Genomic DNA, 16,264 nt, shown 5'->3' on the forward strand with positions numbered 1-16,264 from the left:
ATAACAACAACAACAACAACAACAATAATAATATAACCTCACCATTCCTATGAGTTTCCATAACCATCTTTCCATTTCAGGTCAATAACAGCAGGGTTATTATTTTCTCTGGATTTAGTAGCACAGAATGGAACACACATCAAAGACATGCATTCCTGACATCCTGGAGGAACTTTTAGAAGAGGAGTTTGAAAAGTTCAAGTTCCAACTGCAGAGCATACATCTTGCTCCAGGGTACCACTATATTGCTCGAGGTACTCTGGAGAAAGCAAAAACTGCACTAGCACTTGCTGAGCTATTGATCAAATACTATGGGGAAGAATATTCCAAGATTGTAACCCAAGAGGTCCTGAAGGCCACAAATCAACGCAGACTGGCAGAGAAGTTTGGCCAGTCAATGGAAAAACGTAAGTCTAGAACAAATACATTTTTCTTTTCTTTTACAGTATCCTTAAGTAGTTGGACAAAGAAGTTTTAATTCAACATGTCAGTTTGTGAGTACAATGCATCTTACACCAAAGTTATGAACTTTATCCATTAAGCAGTCTCTCCATTCACTTATCCTACCCAAGCCCTGGAAATCAGCTATAGGTGTTTTCATATGGATATATTCTGGGTGTTACATATGAACTATATAGTATATCTAACTTTTGTCTAACTTATTTTGCAAGTTTTTGACCTTCATGCTGTAATATTTCTTTTATGCCTTATAGCTTTTAATGGCTGCCCACATTGTCCACTTTTGAGTTTTAGCTACCTTTTGGCGGTTTGCTGACATGAATATGTATATACAATTATTGGTCTGAATACTGGTTTTCAACTGTGACCTGTGAATTGGACAGCCTCCCCCTCACTTTGGTGGCCCCTAGTTTGAGCACTTAGGGGCTGCAAACATACAAGCTGATGAGATTCCTCCAAGTGCATGGGGGAATAGAGGGGAAGAAAAGCACACCACTTCAAAAGCTTTCCTGCTTGCTGGTCTCAGTATTTTCATTCCCCATCCATCAATGAACCATCCTGTGGCAGACAAGAGGCTGCTGAAACCAAACAATCTTTAGGACTAGGACAAAGAGCTCTCAGTCTTGCTGGGCATCAAACCACCTGCAGCACTGGGGCAGCTCCAGAGGCTAAACAATCTGTCCTCCAAAGACTTGAAGCTCTTAGCCTCTACAGTATTCCACTGGTAATTGGTTTACTACTTGCCACTGAGATCCAAGTCACGAGTCATCATGTCTCTCACAGCATAAGCTCATATCTGCTTAAACTTAGCCAGTCCATGTACAACCCTCCCCCTCTCCATGACTGTCTTTCATGATTGTATCTAACCCTGACACTGTACCAAAGTAACATCCAGCTCCCTGACTTGGAATTGATCCTTGTTTCAGATCTCCAGAGTAGTTCAATCACAAATAATAGGCCCCTCTCAAAAGGCCACCTGACTTAAGCATTAAGAGATATGAGGAACACAATGGATTTCTTCTCCATTGTCAAATCATTTTCACTGTCATACCAAATTTCTACACTGGATTTAAAGCTTGTAAGAACTGATAGTTTCATATATGAAAAAAAAATAGTTTCTCCTACAGCTAGGATCTCCACTCTGCAGTCATCAAGGATGCCAGGCTTAGTTTAGATTGTGGTTTTGGCTAGAGTCCCTTCACAGGGAGGCAAGGTTAGCATTGTTGATTATTTCCTCCTTTTCTCTGTCTATCCTTGCCTTTGTAGCTGTTCTTTTTCCTCTTTTGATTTTTAATGTTTGATATTCCTCTCTCTTTCTATTGTCCTGTCTGTTTTCATCCATGAAGTAGCACAGAGGAATGTTTTGATCCACCACCTTCTCAAGCTTTGCTGGTATTTTCTCAGGAGAAATTCCTTTTTAATTCTTTTACCCATTTTTCCTTTTCTTTTCTTTTTGCCAGTCCTGGGGCTTGAACTTAGAGCCTGAGCACTGTCCTTGGGCATTCTCAAGGCTAGCACTCTATCACTTGAGCCACAGCACCACAATGGGCTTTTTCTGGAATCAAACCCAGGTCCTCATGCATGCTAGGCAAGCATCCTACCACTAGACCATGTTCTTGGCTCCTCTTTTACCCATTTTTAAGTCAATTTATTTGGAGGTTTTGGGTTGGTTGGTTGGAGTTTGCTATGGAATTCTAGGAAATTTTTACATATTTTAAATATGAACCCTTTATAAAATAGCTTGCAACTCTTTTTTGGTTCCATAGAGTTCCTTTTTTACTTTGTTTTCTTTGCTATACAGAAGCTTTTTGATTTAATGTTGTCTCGCTTGTCTGTTTTGCTTTTATTGCCTTTGCTGCTACAACACATATATACTTTATATATATGATTTGCATATACCAGTTTTTCATGTTAAAGCTTTAAAAGACGAAGAGGCCTTGACTCTTTATGTCATTGAAATTTGAATTTGAATTGAAAATCTTTTTTAACTTAAATATTGACAAGAGGCTATGAGGCCTACCTGACCATTCAGTCTGGGGAATTGGTTAATTTCAAATAATATATTGAAAGATAATAAGATTAAACATGATTTATTAAAATATATGGCTTTAATTTTAAAAAAAAATCTTAACTGAGTACTAATGGCTCACACTTGTAATCCTAGCTACTCAGGAAACTGAAATATGGGGATTGCAGTTCAAAGCCAGCCCAAGAAGGAGTTTGTGAGACTTTAATTTCCAATAAAAAGCCAAAAATAATAATAATTTTAAGCCAGAAGTGAAGCTGTGACTCAGGTGGTAGAGTGTTAGTCTTTTGAGAAAAAAATAATCTGACACTGCACTCAGAAAGCCCCAGGACTGGCACCAAAATATAAAAATTAAAAAATACTAATAAGGGGGTGTGGGGGGGGAGGGAAATGGGTACGAAGACATGTGAAAGGGTATCAATGTACGTGAATTAATGCACCTTCTATCTGGCAAATATCATGTAACCCTTTTACTAATTACAATAAAAAAAATGCAAACAAACAAATAAATAAATAAATAAATAAAATACTAATAAAAGGGGTCAGGGGCCAGGAATTTGGCCTAGTGGTAGAGTGCTTGCCTAGCATGCACAAAGACCTAGGTTCAATCCCTCCGTACAACACACATAGAAAAAAAAAGCCTGAAGTGATTCTGAGGCTCAAGTGGTAGAGCTCTAACCTTGAGAAAGTCCAAGGACAGTGCTCAGGCCCTGAGCTCAAGCCGAGGACAAGCAAAAAAAAAAAAAATACTAATAAAAGAGAAACCCAAAATGCAAAAAAGTACTCTATCATCAATTCCCCAATTACTCTTGATTATTGTACTGTTTGTGCTGTTTTATACTTCTTATTCCTCATCCAAAGAAATAGCTACTTTTGTTTGATAACTATTCTCATAAAGTAAAATATCCACATTTTTTTCTTAGGTCACAGCTGAAAGATAAATACTACTAATAAAATTACTTACTTTAAATAACTGCACGACTAGCAATTTAAGGAGGAAAGAGTCATCTACATGTCTTAATCATGATGAGATTAATGAAAATTGTTTTCCTTCCAAAGCTGGATCTTCTAACGAAAAGTCTGGCAAAACGTCAACCGAAAAAAAACGGAAAAATGAGGCAGGAGTGAATGGAGACAAAGAGTCAAAAACAATATCCAAGGTTTGTAATCAACTTTGTGGAAAACATTTTTGCCTTGGAATAGAGGGAAGTAGTTAGATCATGAAGATGCTCCCCTACTCCTCTCACTAAGATGTTTCAAAAGTGTCCTGAACAACAAAACAAAATCACCATAATCCCGGCAAGATCTTGCTCTCTCATCATTTCTGTCTTGACAGGTACATAGATAGATTTTTATGAACCATTTCTCTCCAAAATGGGATTAATAGTGTATAAATTATAAAAAATGTAAGCTATTGACTAAAATCCAACCAACATTTCATAATTCTGTTCACATATACTATATTACATTCTGTAACTATAATATATACAATGTTCACATATCTTTGTCTTGGCTTTTCTATTCTCTTTATCTAGGTTGCTTCAACTACCTAACTACTACCTGAGAACTATCTAACTCATTCCAGAATACAGCACCTAAAAAACTATTAATCTTGTGTTAGGTTTGTTTCTACAGTACTTCATTTTAGATTCTATTTTCTCTCCTCATACACTTTGTTTTTGCCAGTACTGGGGCATGAACTCAGGACCTGGGCACCGTTCTTGGGCTTTCTCAAGGATAGTGCTATACCACTTGAGACACAGCACCACTTCCAGCCTTTTTGTGTATGTGGTACTGAGGAATCGAACTCAGGGCTTTGTGCATGCTAGGCAAGCACCCTACAAGCTCCCGGGTCCCACATACAGTTTTTATGACTACCTGATACATCAGTTTGCTAAAGCCTTCCTCATTTTTGCATCCCTCAAAAATCTGTGTTACCAGTGCATTTTGAACATACTATTATTATGTCTTAATTTATATAAGAGTGTAGTATGGTTAAATATATACTTGTTCAGAACTCTCATGTCAAGTTTTAATCCTTCCAGATTGGATTCTGAATTATATTTTTTCCATTAACCTACTGTCTAGCACATAGAAAATTTCAATTAACATTTGGAAACCTAATTAATATTTTCATTCATAAGTCATCTTAATGAATACTTATTATTGAGTGATAAGTCATTTCATTTCATTCCTTTCTAGAAAATTAAAAATATCTTTAACTCCAAGAAAGAACCCAAGGAAACTAATCTTCATCCCCAAGATCTTCAAACAAGTAGTGATAAAGAAGTAATAAAAAGCCAACACTTTTATGATTTGATCAGGCGACTTAATCTGGAGTGTTACTACCCCAAGAAGATGACCAAAGTTAATTTGCTTTTGATAAATAAAACCTCCTTCCTTGGTGTTCAACCAAGAGCTGAGGAAGATCTACCATATTTTTTCCTAGAAAAGCTTTTGGTATTAGATTACCATTTAAGGTACATAGCTTATAGAGATACCATTTCTAATGGATCTCAGTCATTGAAAAAAATCAACCAATCAGAAAGAAAACCAACACTTGAGGATTTTTTCACTATCAATGAAGTACAATCAGCCACAGCAAAATCCTGTATTCACCCAATGGACATACAAATGGCAATTTTCCACTGTGCAGATGACTTTACAAGACAACATATTTTAACCAAACTTTCTGTCTGTCAATTTGCACTTCCATTTTTGGTACCCAGTCCCACCAAATCCCAAATTGAATTCCCTCTTTGGTCTCTTAGTCATATTAGAAGAAGCTGGAGAGAAGTGGAAAAAATAGGTTGGGAGAAAAAAATTAAGAATTATGATAACCAGCTGATTAGTTGGCAACCTACACATGTTGTATCTTTCATAAGAGTTGGAAACTTTGTCTCTGTATCAAAGTCACAAATTTTGAATTCAATACTGAGTAAGGGCAAACATGACAACTTTTTTCACCATCATGCTAACACCGGCAAAAATAGCTGTCTATTGACAGAAGGAATGGTGGAAATCAGCTGGTTCTGCCCAAGTGGGAGAACTACGGATAGGTTTGAAAACTGTATTGCCTTCACCAATCTGCATGGAAATGCTGAAATGCATGAGGATCAAGTTAAGTTCTTGAATGAGATCTCCTCAGTGATTGTACTCCTGTCAACTTCAGATGTTAAAAAAATGAAGAGTTCCATTCTACGTGAATTTTGGGATGTATGCAAACCTCTTATCTGTTTGCTTGAAAATGTAGAAAATATTGTTGATGAGAAGTATGATACTCACAGAGTGAGAATTGGTATCAAGAATCTAAATAAAATAGAAATAGCAGATAAAATCACAACTACATTAACACAGATGCTGAAGGAATCTAGATCACCTTGTAGTTTGAATAGTTATGCCAACATTGCTAGAAAGTATAGATTCATCCTTGATGTGGATCAAACAGATTGCCAGGAAGCAGGAAGAAAAGCAGACAGCATTATGGAGCTCTTTAAGAAAGTACAATTATCTCAGATAAAGGAAAATTTTCTACCCCTTCAGGGACAGCTATGGCATGATTGGTGCAAAAAGGACAAGGAATTCTATCATCTGAGAGAAAAGAGAAACAGGAGTATTGAACAATACAAGAATGAGATTGAAAAGGAAAAACAAAATATACGTTGTGAGCAATATTACAAAGTAATTAACCTTAATGACATGATGAAATTCCTACTTGAAAGTCTACAGCCACACCCAGATACTCACACAGAGCTCTACTTTCTGCAAAAGTTGAGCATTTTGATGGACCAGCTAACCAAGACACACTTAGAAAGACTTCATCAGAGGCATACTTCCCTGCTGGCTCAGGTGCAAACAGAGAAGCAAAAGCAGTCAGCGGTAGACTCTGTCAGACACTGGGAAGCTGAGCTAGAAGCTGTTTCCAGAGAGATCCATGATTCCACTCTGGGGACTGAGCATCTCCTGAGAGAAGTGGGCCAGATCTATGAAGCTCTGGAAGAAGCATCCCCACAAATAAATGAACTGTTCCTCTCCCTTCCCCAAATGGCTGCTGATTTGATGGTATCTGGAGCTCCTATTGAACTGATGGATGGAGATGCTTCATATGTGCCACTGACGTGGGTGACAGCTATTTTTGACAAGGTCTCTGAGAAACTTGGAGACAAACAAGTGTTTGTTCTTTCAGTCCTTGGCCTGCAGAGCTCAGGCAAGTCCACTCTATTGAATGCAATGTTTGGGCTACAGTTCAGTCTCAGTGCTGTGAAGCATACCCAGGGAGTCTACATGCAGCTTCTAAAGGTGGAAGAGATGCTCAGAGAACAGATGGGCTTTGATTTTGTGCTTGTTGTGGACTCAGAAGGACTGGGAGCTCCACAGCTCATGGACAAAGCAAAGAACAAGGAAAATGAGTTGGCAACCTTTGTCATAGGACTTGGAAACTTAACTCTAATCAATATTTTTGGAGAAAATCTATCAGAAATGCAAGATATTCTCCAAATAGCTCTTCTTGCTTTTCTCAGGATGAAACAAATGAATATCTCCCCACAGTGTCTATTTGTTCATCAGAATGTAGAAGATATTATAGATACAAATCAAAGCATGGCAAGACAAAGGTGGTTAAAAAACAGATTAGATGAAATTGCTCTTGCTGCTGCGACTCATGAACAGTGCTCAGATGTAAGCCACTTCAGTGATGTTATTAAGTTTGATGTGAAGGTGCACGTCCATTCCTTTGCTCAGCTTTGGGAAGGCTATCCTCCAATGGCACCTCCAAATCCCTGCTACAGCCACAATGTCCAGGAACTGAAAAGCAAGATTCTTAAGCTTGCCAAAGAGGACTGCAGGGGAAGTATTTTGAAAATATCAGAACTTAAAATCCGGATACGGGAATTATGGAAGGCCTTAATGAATGAAAGCTTCATCTTTAGCTTCAGGAACACCCGAGAGGTACTGGCTATGAATAAACTAGAGATCAAGTACAATAGTTGGACCTGGGAGCTGAGAAGTTATGTGCTGGGCTTGCAGAGTCAGCTGACCAATCAGATTAAAAATGGCTTAATTAAGGAGATTCAAAAAACCTCAATTAATACCCTAGTTGGGGAAAAATATGACTCTATTAAGCAAGAATTTCAAAGGTGTTTTCAAGAAGATCAAGACAGAGATATATTAGCTCAATGGAAAGGAAAATTTGAAGAGGACTTGGAAACACTGAAAGAGGAACTCATAGTAGCAGTCATGAGAAAATGTGAAGATCTAATAAGTGGAAAGAAAATACAAGACTTTTTAAAAGAAGAAGAGATAAACTTGGAGCGTAAGTTATTAGAAAAAATGAGAGAGGTAGTTGTGTCCTCCAATAACACAGAACCACAAGAGAAGGAGCTCAGAGATCTGTTCAACAAGATCTGGTCAGAAGACATCACTATTTTGTTGCCTACTGCACTTCCACCTGCTGAGGATCCTGATATTGATATTGAGCTAGAAAACATTCTGCTGGCTCATTTTAAACAGTATCCCAACATTGTTAACATAATTAGATACCGTGATGCAAAGAAACCATTTTCTATCAATTATTCTAAACATGTTATCACTTCTCAAAACACACAAGTATATGGGCCTCCTGTGGATGAGTTTGAAAAACACATCATAAAGAAGACTACAGCTAGAATTATGGAAATGGTTAAAGAAATCATACAAGTAAGAGAACAGCAGAATGAGGGATATAGTTCTAGTTACTTCCATGAAATTCTGCAAGTGATCCATACTGAAACCAAGGCTGCATCTCAAGAAGTCACATTCTTGCTAACTAACAAATACAAACTAGAACTTGCACTAGAGCTATTCCATGAGGCAGCCAAGAGCTTTAAAAAGATGTGCACTGCATTTAAGAAGACAAACAACACTGCCCTGCATCTAGACAGCAAAAAAGAAGAATTCTTTACTAATTTTAAGTTGGCCTACACAAACCTCCAAAACTTTGGTTGATGCTCTCTGTTACAAAGAGTTACTGCCACCTATGAATTATGATAAAACAAAACAAAACAAAAAAGCAAGATTCTCATCTATCTTTTCTTTTTTGGTGCATTCCCTTCTTTGATGGCATTGTCATTCAGGTAATTAAACCCAGCCAAGTAAAAATAGTCTTGGGAGTTTTAGAATATGATTATGTAAGTCTTTACATTATTGTTTTGCAAAAGGCTTAAATACCTGTTTACAATAACATAAAATATGTTTTTCTGGTTAACCAACCTATTAAACAATATAATTGAGCAAATAAAAAGAGAAGTTTAAGGTCTAGATCTGGAAATGCTCATTGTCTGACTTTTCTAACTGTAATCCCTCTATATATCACCTTTATAATAATTTTTTTAATCTAGGAGTACATTGAAGTTTTTCCATCTTATCCTCCTTCTCTTTTTTCTTCTTCCCTTCCTCCCTTTCTCCCTTCTTTATTCTCTGTATTCCTTCCTCTTTTCTACCTTCCTTACATCACTTAATTCACAGTCAAGCCCTTCCTATGAACCATGGGTCTTTCTTAGAATTAAAGACATAGAAAAATACAAGACACACCCTTGGGTATTATATTTTAAAAAGCAAAAGATAACCTCATTGTATTGCCCCCTCATGCTGTTTATAAAGTTTATCAGTGCTTGTGTGATCTTATGATTTTCCTAATCAGCTTAGAGTTCCACAAAACTCCCATAGTATGCTACACATATTCTATTTTAATACTGCTTAAATGGAAGAAATAAATATTACTAGTTACAGCAAAAAAAGATTTGATAGCATTGAAATGATTAAGTGGAGATAAGGGAGCACAGAGGAAGTAATTTAATCAAAGGTAGGAACTCATCAGAAAATACTTTTCAGTTGAGGCGGGTGGAGGGGGACAAGGATGATGTATGAATGAGAATTACCAAGTAAAGGAAAAAATTTTAGGTAGAAGAAAGACATTAGATCCTCTGAAAGAAGTAAGATTGTTAGTCTGGATAAATGGACACAGATATAGTAAAAAGAAACTTCACTGGGATGCTGAATACTAGTGCATAGCATATTTTCATAGCAATTAGGAAATGCAATTTCAATTTAATTATGAATGTCACTAAGCAACTATAGAGAACTTAAAGATGACATATGCTAAAAGTAAAAATGTAAAATAAAAAATATACATGTGTATAAGTCTACTCCTGCCAGAATAAACATATTGTCTGAATAGAGATTGTTTCCTTACATACACTATTGGAAAAGAGAAGTGCTAGTCTTCTCTTTTGTCCATTTTAATTGAACATGCTAAATAGAACAATTAAAAATCACTTAAATATAGACAAGTGCTTAATTTAACACAATGTTGAGTTCTAGAGTAGGGAGAACATCAAAAAAAAATGAACTCCAAGGACATATTAGCTGCAGAGGCCCAAGTATCCAAGTTTTCCTCTATTAATTTACTGTAGTCTAAAGGAGATGATAGGCTCTAGAAACTTAAAAAATAATCCCTCAAGAAACAAACATTAGGGAGGGGGTGGGGGAGGAAAATGGGGACAAAAACATGACAAAGGGTAGCAACGTGGGAAGTAATGCACCTTCTATCTGGTGAATATAATGTAACCCTTCTATTAGTTACAATAAAAATATATTTTTTAAAAATCAGCCATATCCCATATGACATGAAAACTTCAAGATGTGAACTAAGGAATACTGATATTTGACTATATATTTAATTATTTCTTTAGTATTTCTATTATTTTTTTAAAAAAATGAACAACTGTCATTCATGTAAGATAGACACCAATAGATACTTTTTCCCAAAAAGTTATTTATATTGTTTACTTGCACAAACTCATGAGAAGCAACGACTTAAATTCAATTAAAAGTACTGTTATTAACTATATTAATAATATAATACAAATGTATTACTATGAAGACATAACTATCTATCATGGTAATGCTTATTTATCATATAAACAGCAGAAAACAACTATCGACCTAAAACAAGAGGCAGTAGTATAAATGGTAAAATGACCATGAATTACATGGGCCAGGGTAACTAATGATCTCTTCCCAATAACTTACTCTGTCACATTCAAAAGTCAAACAAAAAGCACGAAGTTTGTAAGTTTAGTTTGGGAAGAAAGCATCTGGAAATTTTATGGTATCCTATTCATGAAGCTATCAGGAAACATCTGAATTTATATGACTCTTGAAGCTATACCAGATTCTCTTAAAGATTCATGAGCTAGGGCCAATAGGGTTCCTCACAACATTACAGATTTGTTGCTTTAATGATACTATAAATGCTAGTTATAGCATGTGAATTGGAGTATTTTACAAAAGTCCTTTACTGACATCCAGTGGAAACACTGGGATTTTTAGGCTGGAAAACTACATTAAATGTATAAGGTACTCTTGTTACTTGGAAGGACTGTTAGCATTTGCTGGATTCCAATTCCTTCTATTGTGACAGAACATAAAGTGAGAGTGTGTGTGTGTGTGTGTGTGTGTGTGTGTGTGTGCGTGTGCGTGTGTCTCTGCATGTGTCCTGGGGCTTGAACTTGGATTCCAGGTGCTGTCTCTGAGCTTTATGTGTTCAAGGCTAGTACTCTACCACTTGAGCCACAGAACCACTTCCAGCTTTTTGGTAGTTAATTGGAGATAAAAAGTCTTACCAACTTTCCTGCCAGGGGTGGTTTACAATCATGATTCTCATATCTCAACATACTGAGCAGTTTAGGATTACAGCCATGAGCCACCAGCACCAGGCATAAAATGTTTTGACATCTGAAATATCCACACATCCTAACAACAGAGATTAAAATGCACTGAAGAGTTCTGTCATTAACTGTAGTGGTCTTGAGGGGTCAGTGGGGTTGGGAGACATTGGGGAAGAACAATTGAAGAGTGACTTTGATCATGATGCATTGTATTCATAAATTGGCATGTGGAACTTTTCTATACCTTCGTACAACTACTTCAGGATAATAAAAAAAAACAAACATTTTAAAGACAATAATACTATATTCAACAACAGAAAGTTGTGGAGACTGGTGGGAATTCCCACTGCACAAATGAATCCTTCATATATTCCCCTGAGAACTTTGTAACCACAATAAAATAGGAAGCTATGGTCAGTTTCTAGATAAGAAATTTAAGGTGAATATTTTACAGTTGGTAGACCAATGACACCAAGCCAAGCATTCTGCATAGAAAGGAATAGCATGCTGCTTGGACATTTGGCTGAAGAACAAAGGGGAAAAAATTGCTTAGTCACAGAACAAAGAATGATGCTCCAGTGACATCATAGGAATGAAATGGTAACAGATGTTTGTTATAAATACTTGGGGCATGAATTTTTATCAAACTTTCAATTTTTTTTTGCCAGTCCTGGGCTTCAGCTCAGGGCCTGAGCACTGTCCTTGGACTTTCTCAAGGTTAGAACTCTACCACTTGAGCCTCAGCACCACTTCTGGCTTTTTTCTATGTATGTGGTACCGAGGAATCGAACCCGGGTCTTCGTAAATGCTAGGCAAGCACTTTAACCACTAGGCCAAACTCCCGGCCTCAAACTTTCAATTCTTTTATAATTATATTATACCATGAACATTTTAATGCTATAATCTTTTTTCAACAACCCATAATTCCAATGTGAACATCACAGAAATCCAACTGAAGGAATCACATAACTACATGGCTATTTCCCCTCACCATGAAGGCAAGGGGAAAGATATGGGTGAAAAGTATGAAAGCAAGGTCTGAAGAAAGGCAAACTAATCATTAAACTCTAAAACTTAGATGATTCTCATTTCAAAACTGTTTCAACTCATCATAAATTCAAACAAAAATCCAAGTTTATCTCAAGCAGCATTTAGCCATAGCAAAAACTGTCCCTGGAAAGATCCTAATTAAACATAAATTGGCTTTAAAAGGAAAATATCTAATACCTATAATGTAAATGCAAGCGAGATGACACAGGACTATCTATGATGGTGATGCCAAGCAGAGACTGGAACAGTATGGTGTGGCAACATTTTCAGATATTTGAATGTGGGTTAAATAGCTTCTTTAGTGACAGAACTTTCCATGCCAAGAAGTTATGCAAGTTCTTGGTTACCATTTTATATCTGGGAAACTCATTACCTGGCTCTGACCACCATTCACTCCCACTATCCAGACACTTTCGCCACTAGGAACCTAAAAGGACACTGAACAGTCAAATTCTTTTATCTTCCTTATTACTTCATAAATCCTGCTAATAGAACGTGATTGGGAGCTTAATTTAAAGTTGTAGATCTCTAAATATTACCATACTAAAACTTGTGCTTTTTCTAGTACGGTGTACTGACTCAAAGCTGGGAAGAAGAGACACTGGAATAAAGCATTATGAGTCCAACTCCACTGATGGGGCAAGGGATGTTTGCCAGCTAACTGCTTACAATTTTTCTATTGCTGGGGATCAAACACAGAGCTCTGCACATGCTAGGCGAGTTCTCCTCCACTAAGCTGAATTCCCCAAGCCTTGACTGCCAACAACTTTTAAGCTTCACTCCGCCTTCCTCTTATGTCCCATCCTGAGGCTAAGGCGTGAGCTTCTTAGTCTGGCACTCCTACAGGAACTTTCACCCAGCCCCACCCTACAACCACAATAAAAATCCAGTCTAATCTCCTTTTTTCTCTTAAGACACTCCTGGTCCAGAGGCTACTTCTCTTCCCTACAAAGATTTTGAGTATGTAAATAACAAATCCTTCCATATTCTCTTGGTATGTCATATCCCTAACCTTGAAGTAACAAGTTTTGCTTATAGTTTGGTTACAGTTTGTTCATGTTCTAGAGCTTGTCCTCCAATGAAGTAGTGTTGTGCCCAAAGTTCACAATCCCCCTGAAAGACCACCAGAGTCCACAACCAATGCAAGCAACAAAGAGCCATTTATTAGCAAGATCAAACTTGGTCCTCCATGCCTTAGAAACCAGTGATGCTTGGAGGCCCCGAGTACAGAATTAGCACAGCTTTTATAGTACAGAGTAAACAAGTTTTAGTTTTCATTCTCACAGCCTCATGTTTTAGTTAACTTTTATGTAGAGACATTCCTCAGTTTCTTATCAGTTCTGATGTTATGGTTTCCTTGCTAGCTGTGGAACACAGCTGCAGTCCTAGAGATGACCTTTGAATGTCCTTGCTAGCTTTCTGAGTAAACATCTGATGGAGCATCTTGCAGTTCTCCTGAGAAGAGGCAGTTAGGGGATTTCTCAGAACTTAACTCTTACAGAATGGAGGCTGCTTTAACAAGATGGATTCAGTCTAGCTACATTCAGTTTAGCTACTGCTCTTCAGTAGTACTGAGAGGTGGTGAGATATTTAAAATATAGGGTCTCGTAGGAGACAGGAAACTCCAATCTCAGAAGGAATTAATGCCTCTTACAACACTGAAATAGATCTTATGGGGTTGGATTGATTAGCACTACAGCAGGTTATTAAAAGTGAGTTCAGCTCAGCTGCTCTCTTGTTTCTTTGGATACCATATGATCCCTTTTTCTATCTGCGTCATGTGTTGCTCTTCCATGTTCTCCTTCCATATGATGCAATTCACCAGATTGTGATGCAGCCTGAGGTTCCCCCAAGATGTGACCACCCATGCCTGACCTTTTTAGGCTCCAAAGTATTGAGCTAAAATAAATCTCTTGTCTTTATTAACTGCCTAATCACAGCTGTTATGTTGTAGCAATATAAAAATAGACTAAGGCAACAATGAAAGCAAATTTGGGATAGGGTATCTCTTTATCTATAGGCAAACATAAGAAATATCCCAGGAAAATGCACTTAATGTGACCTCTGGAGGTTGATAAAGGCATTTTTCTCTCTACAACTTTCTTCTCCATAATTTGGAGAAAAGAGATTCAGAAATTTAATCCAAAGCACCGTAATTGCAAATACCTAGCTTAACATAATAGCTATCCAAGTTATTCATCTATTCCTACTCGTGGAATCCATCTACTATATTCCTTACTCTCCATTCTAAAACCTATTTAACCAGGCTATATTATTGCAAAGAAAAGAAACTCATTCAAACTTCTTCAAGTAGTAAAGGTGTGTAGTTAAAATATAAAGAAAGAAGAAATCTCTGATAATTTCAGAAAAGAAAGTCATCTCTTCTTTTATTAAAGTTCAGTCTTTTATCTCTATGAAGAGCTGATTCTTCAAACCTCAACTTTCTTTTCTTGTTTAACTTCACCTTTCCCATGAACTCAACTCTGCTAGTAATTCCTAAATACATCTTTAACTATTTATTCATGCTGAAGAACTTCTCAAGAGAATGCCAATCTCTTATTATAGTATGTCACACTAGTTCTTCCAAATTGGATATGCCCTTTGGATCTCATCAGTTGTTGCCTCCCAATAACAGTCATATACTAGAAATATATCCACTCTACCTCACCATTGTTTAGAGTAAATAAAAATGGAAATTTGGCTATTAGGAAGTTTGGAGTAGGGTGGTAGATCGTACATTTCCTCTGTATGATTTAAGAAGTCAGGATAACAAAGGAATTCATGGACAAAGAGAGAGAAACAGAATCAGAAACCAAGAAAGGTGAAAGATATGTGGGAAACAAAAACATACTGCAAATAAAAAGAAGAAATAGTAAACATTCCAACCCCAGGTGAACCCAAAGCCATGGCCACAAACTAAGCAAAGCATCCCAATAGAATGGTGGTTCCATGTGTTAAAAAAAAAAAAACAAAAAATAGAAAGGATAGTTCTCATAATCCTCAAATCTAGTGTGGGGATTTGATAATGATGAGTGCTATGTGGCAGGCTAGCATGGGGAAGAAGTCATTCTTCTCCATATCTTACAGTCTATTGCCAACTTAAGAGAGGGCTACCGTTTAAGAGAGCAACTCTGGGTGCCAAACACAATTCAGAGAGTCTAGAAACAGCCTGCCTGGTGGGAGATGGTCACAAGACGCAATCATGGAGATAGGAAGGGTCAGATGTAGACCTGCTAAAAGAGCTAAAGCAGCAGGTCTAAGTCAAGGCTATAGAGGGCACAGTGAGTCCTATAATCGGTGGCAAGGAGTAAACACCACCCCACAGTGGGCTGATTACTTCAGAGACTGAGAGCTCCAGGGTAGGGCTGGAAGATGGTTTCACCACCAGACCTGCCTTCCTGCTATGTGTGATTTGCAGTCGGGTGGCACTCAAAGCTCAGTGTCGGGCCGGGAGTTTGGCCTAGTGGTTAAAGTGCTTGCCTAGCATGCACGAAGACCCGGGTTCAATTCCTCAGTTCCACATACATAGAAAATAAAAAAAAAAAGCTGGAAGTGGTGCTGAGGCTCAAGTGGTAGAGCTCTAGCCTTGAGAAAGCCCAAGGACAGTGCTCAGGCCCTGAGCTCAAGCCCTGATTTTTGCTGCTTCCTCCCTCCTACAAGAGTAGTTTATTGCTGGATGGGCTCTGCTGGGATTAGCAGGCATAGTACTGAGCTCCCTCAGTTACTCACATTCAGATATTCACTTCCATCCTATCATACACACTTTTGAACACCTTCAAAAGTGGACATTTGCTGCCCCTGGTTATACAAACTTTGGGGCCACTAGAGCCTTCTGTTCATTGAACAGCAGCAACTACTGATAGGTAAAGAAGGGAACCTCTTCCTCCTCTTCCTGTTCTACATCCTCCTTCTTTTTCAGTAAGGTCTTAATACATATCCAGATAGCCTAGAATTCACTATATATCCCAGACTGGTTTCAAACTCTAAAAGGAAAGAGATTCTAAATTGAGTGGATATGAAAGGC

At 37.5% G+C, this 16,264-nt stretch overlaps 2 protein-coding genes across 4 annotated transcripts in view; one reads left to right on the top strand and one right to left on the bottom strand.

The window, feature by feature from the left end:
• Positions 1-16,264, bottom strand: part of LOC150053280 (uncharacterized) — a 187,980-nt gene that overhangs the window by 128,251 nt on the left and 43,465 nt on the right. The window lies entirely within an intron of this gene.
• On the top strand, positions 128-8,604 carry LOC150053289 (interferon-induced very large GTPase 1-like). Its single transcript, XM_090349017.1, is given in 3 exon segments — positions 128-407; positions 3,545-3,661; positions 4,719-8,604. Coding segments are annotated over 3 exon segments (4,146 nt in total). The 3' UTR covers positions 8,468-8,604.

Source organism: Megascapheus bottae, chromosome 16, assembly GCF_031878675.1.
Source record: "Megascapheus bottae isolate mThoBot1 chromosome 16, mThoBot2.hap1, whole genome shotgun sequence".
Lineage (NCBI taxonomy): Eukaryota > Metazoa > Chordata > Mammalia > Rodentia > Geomyidae > Megascapheus > Megascapheus bottae.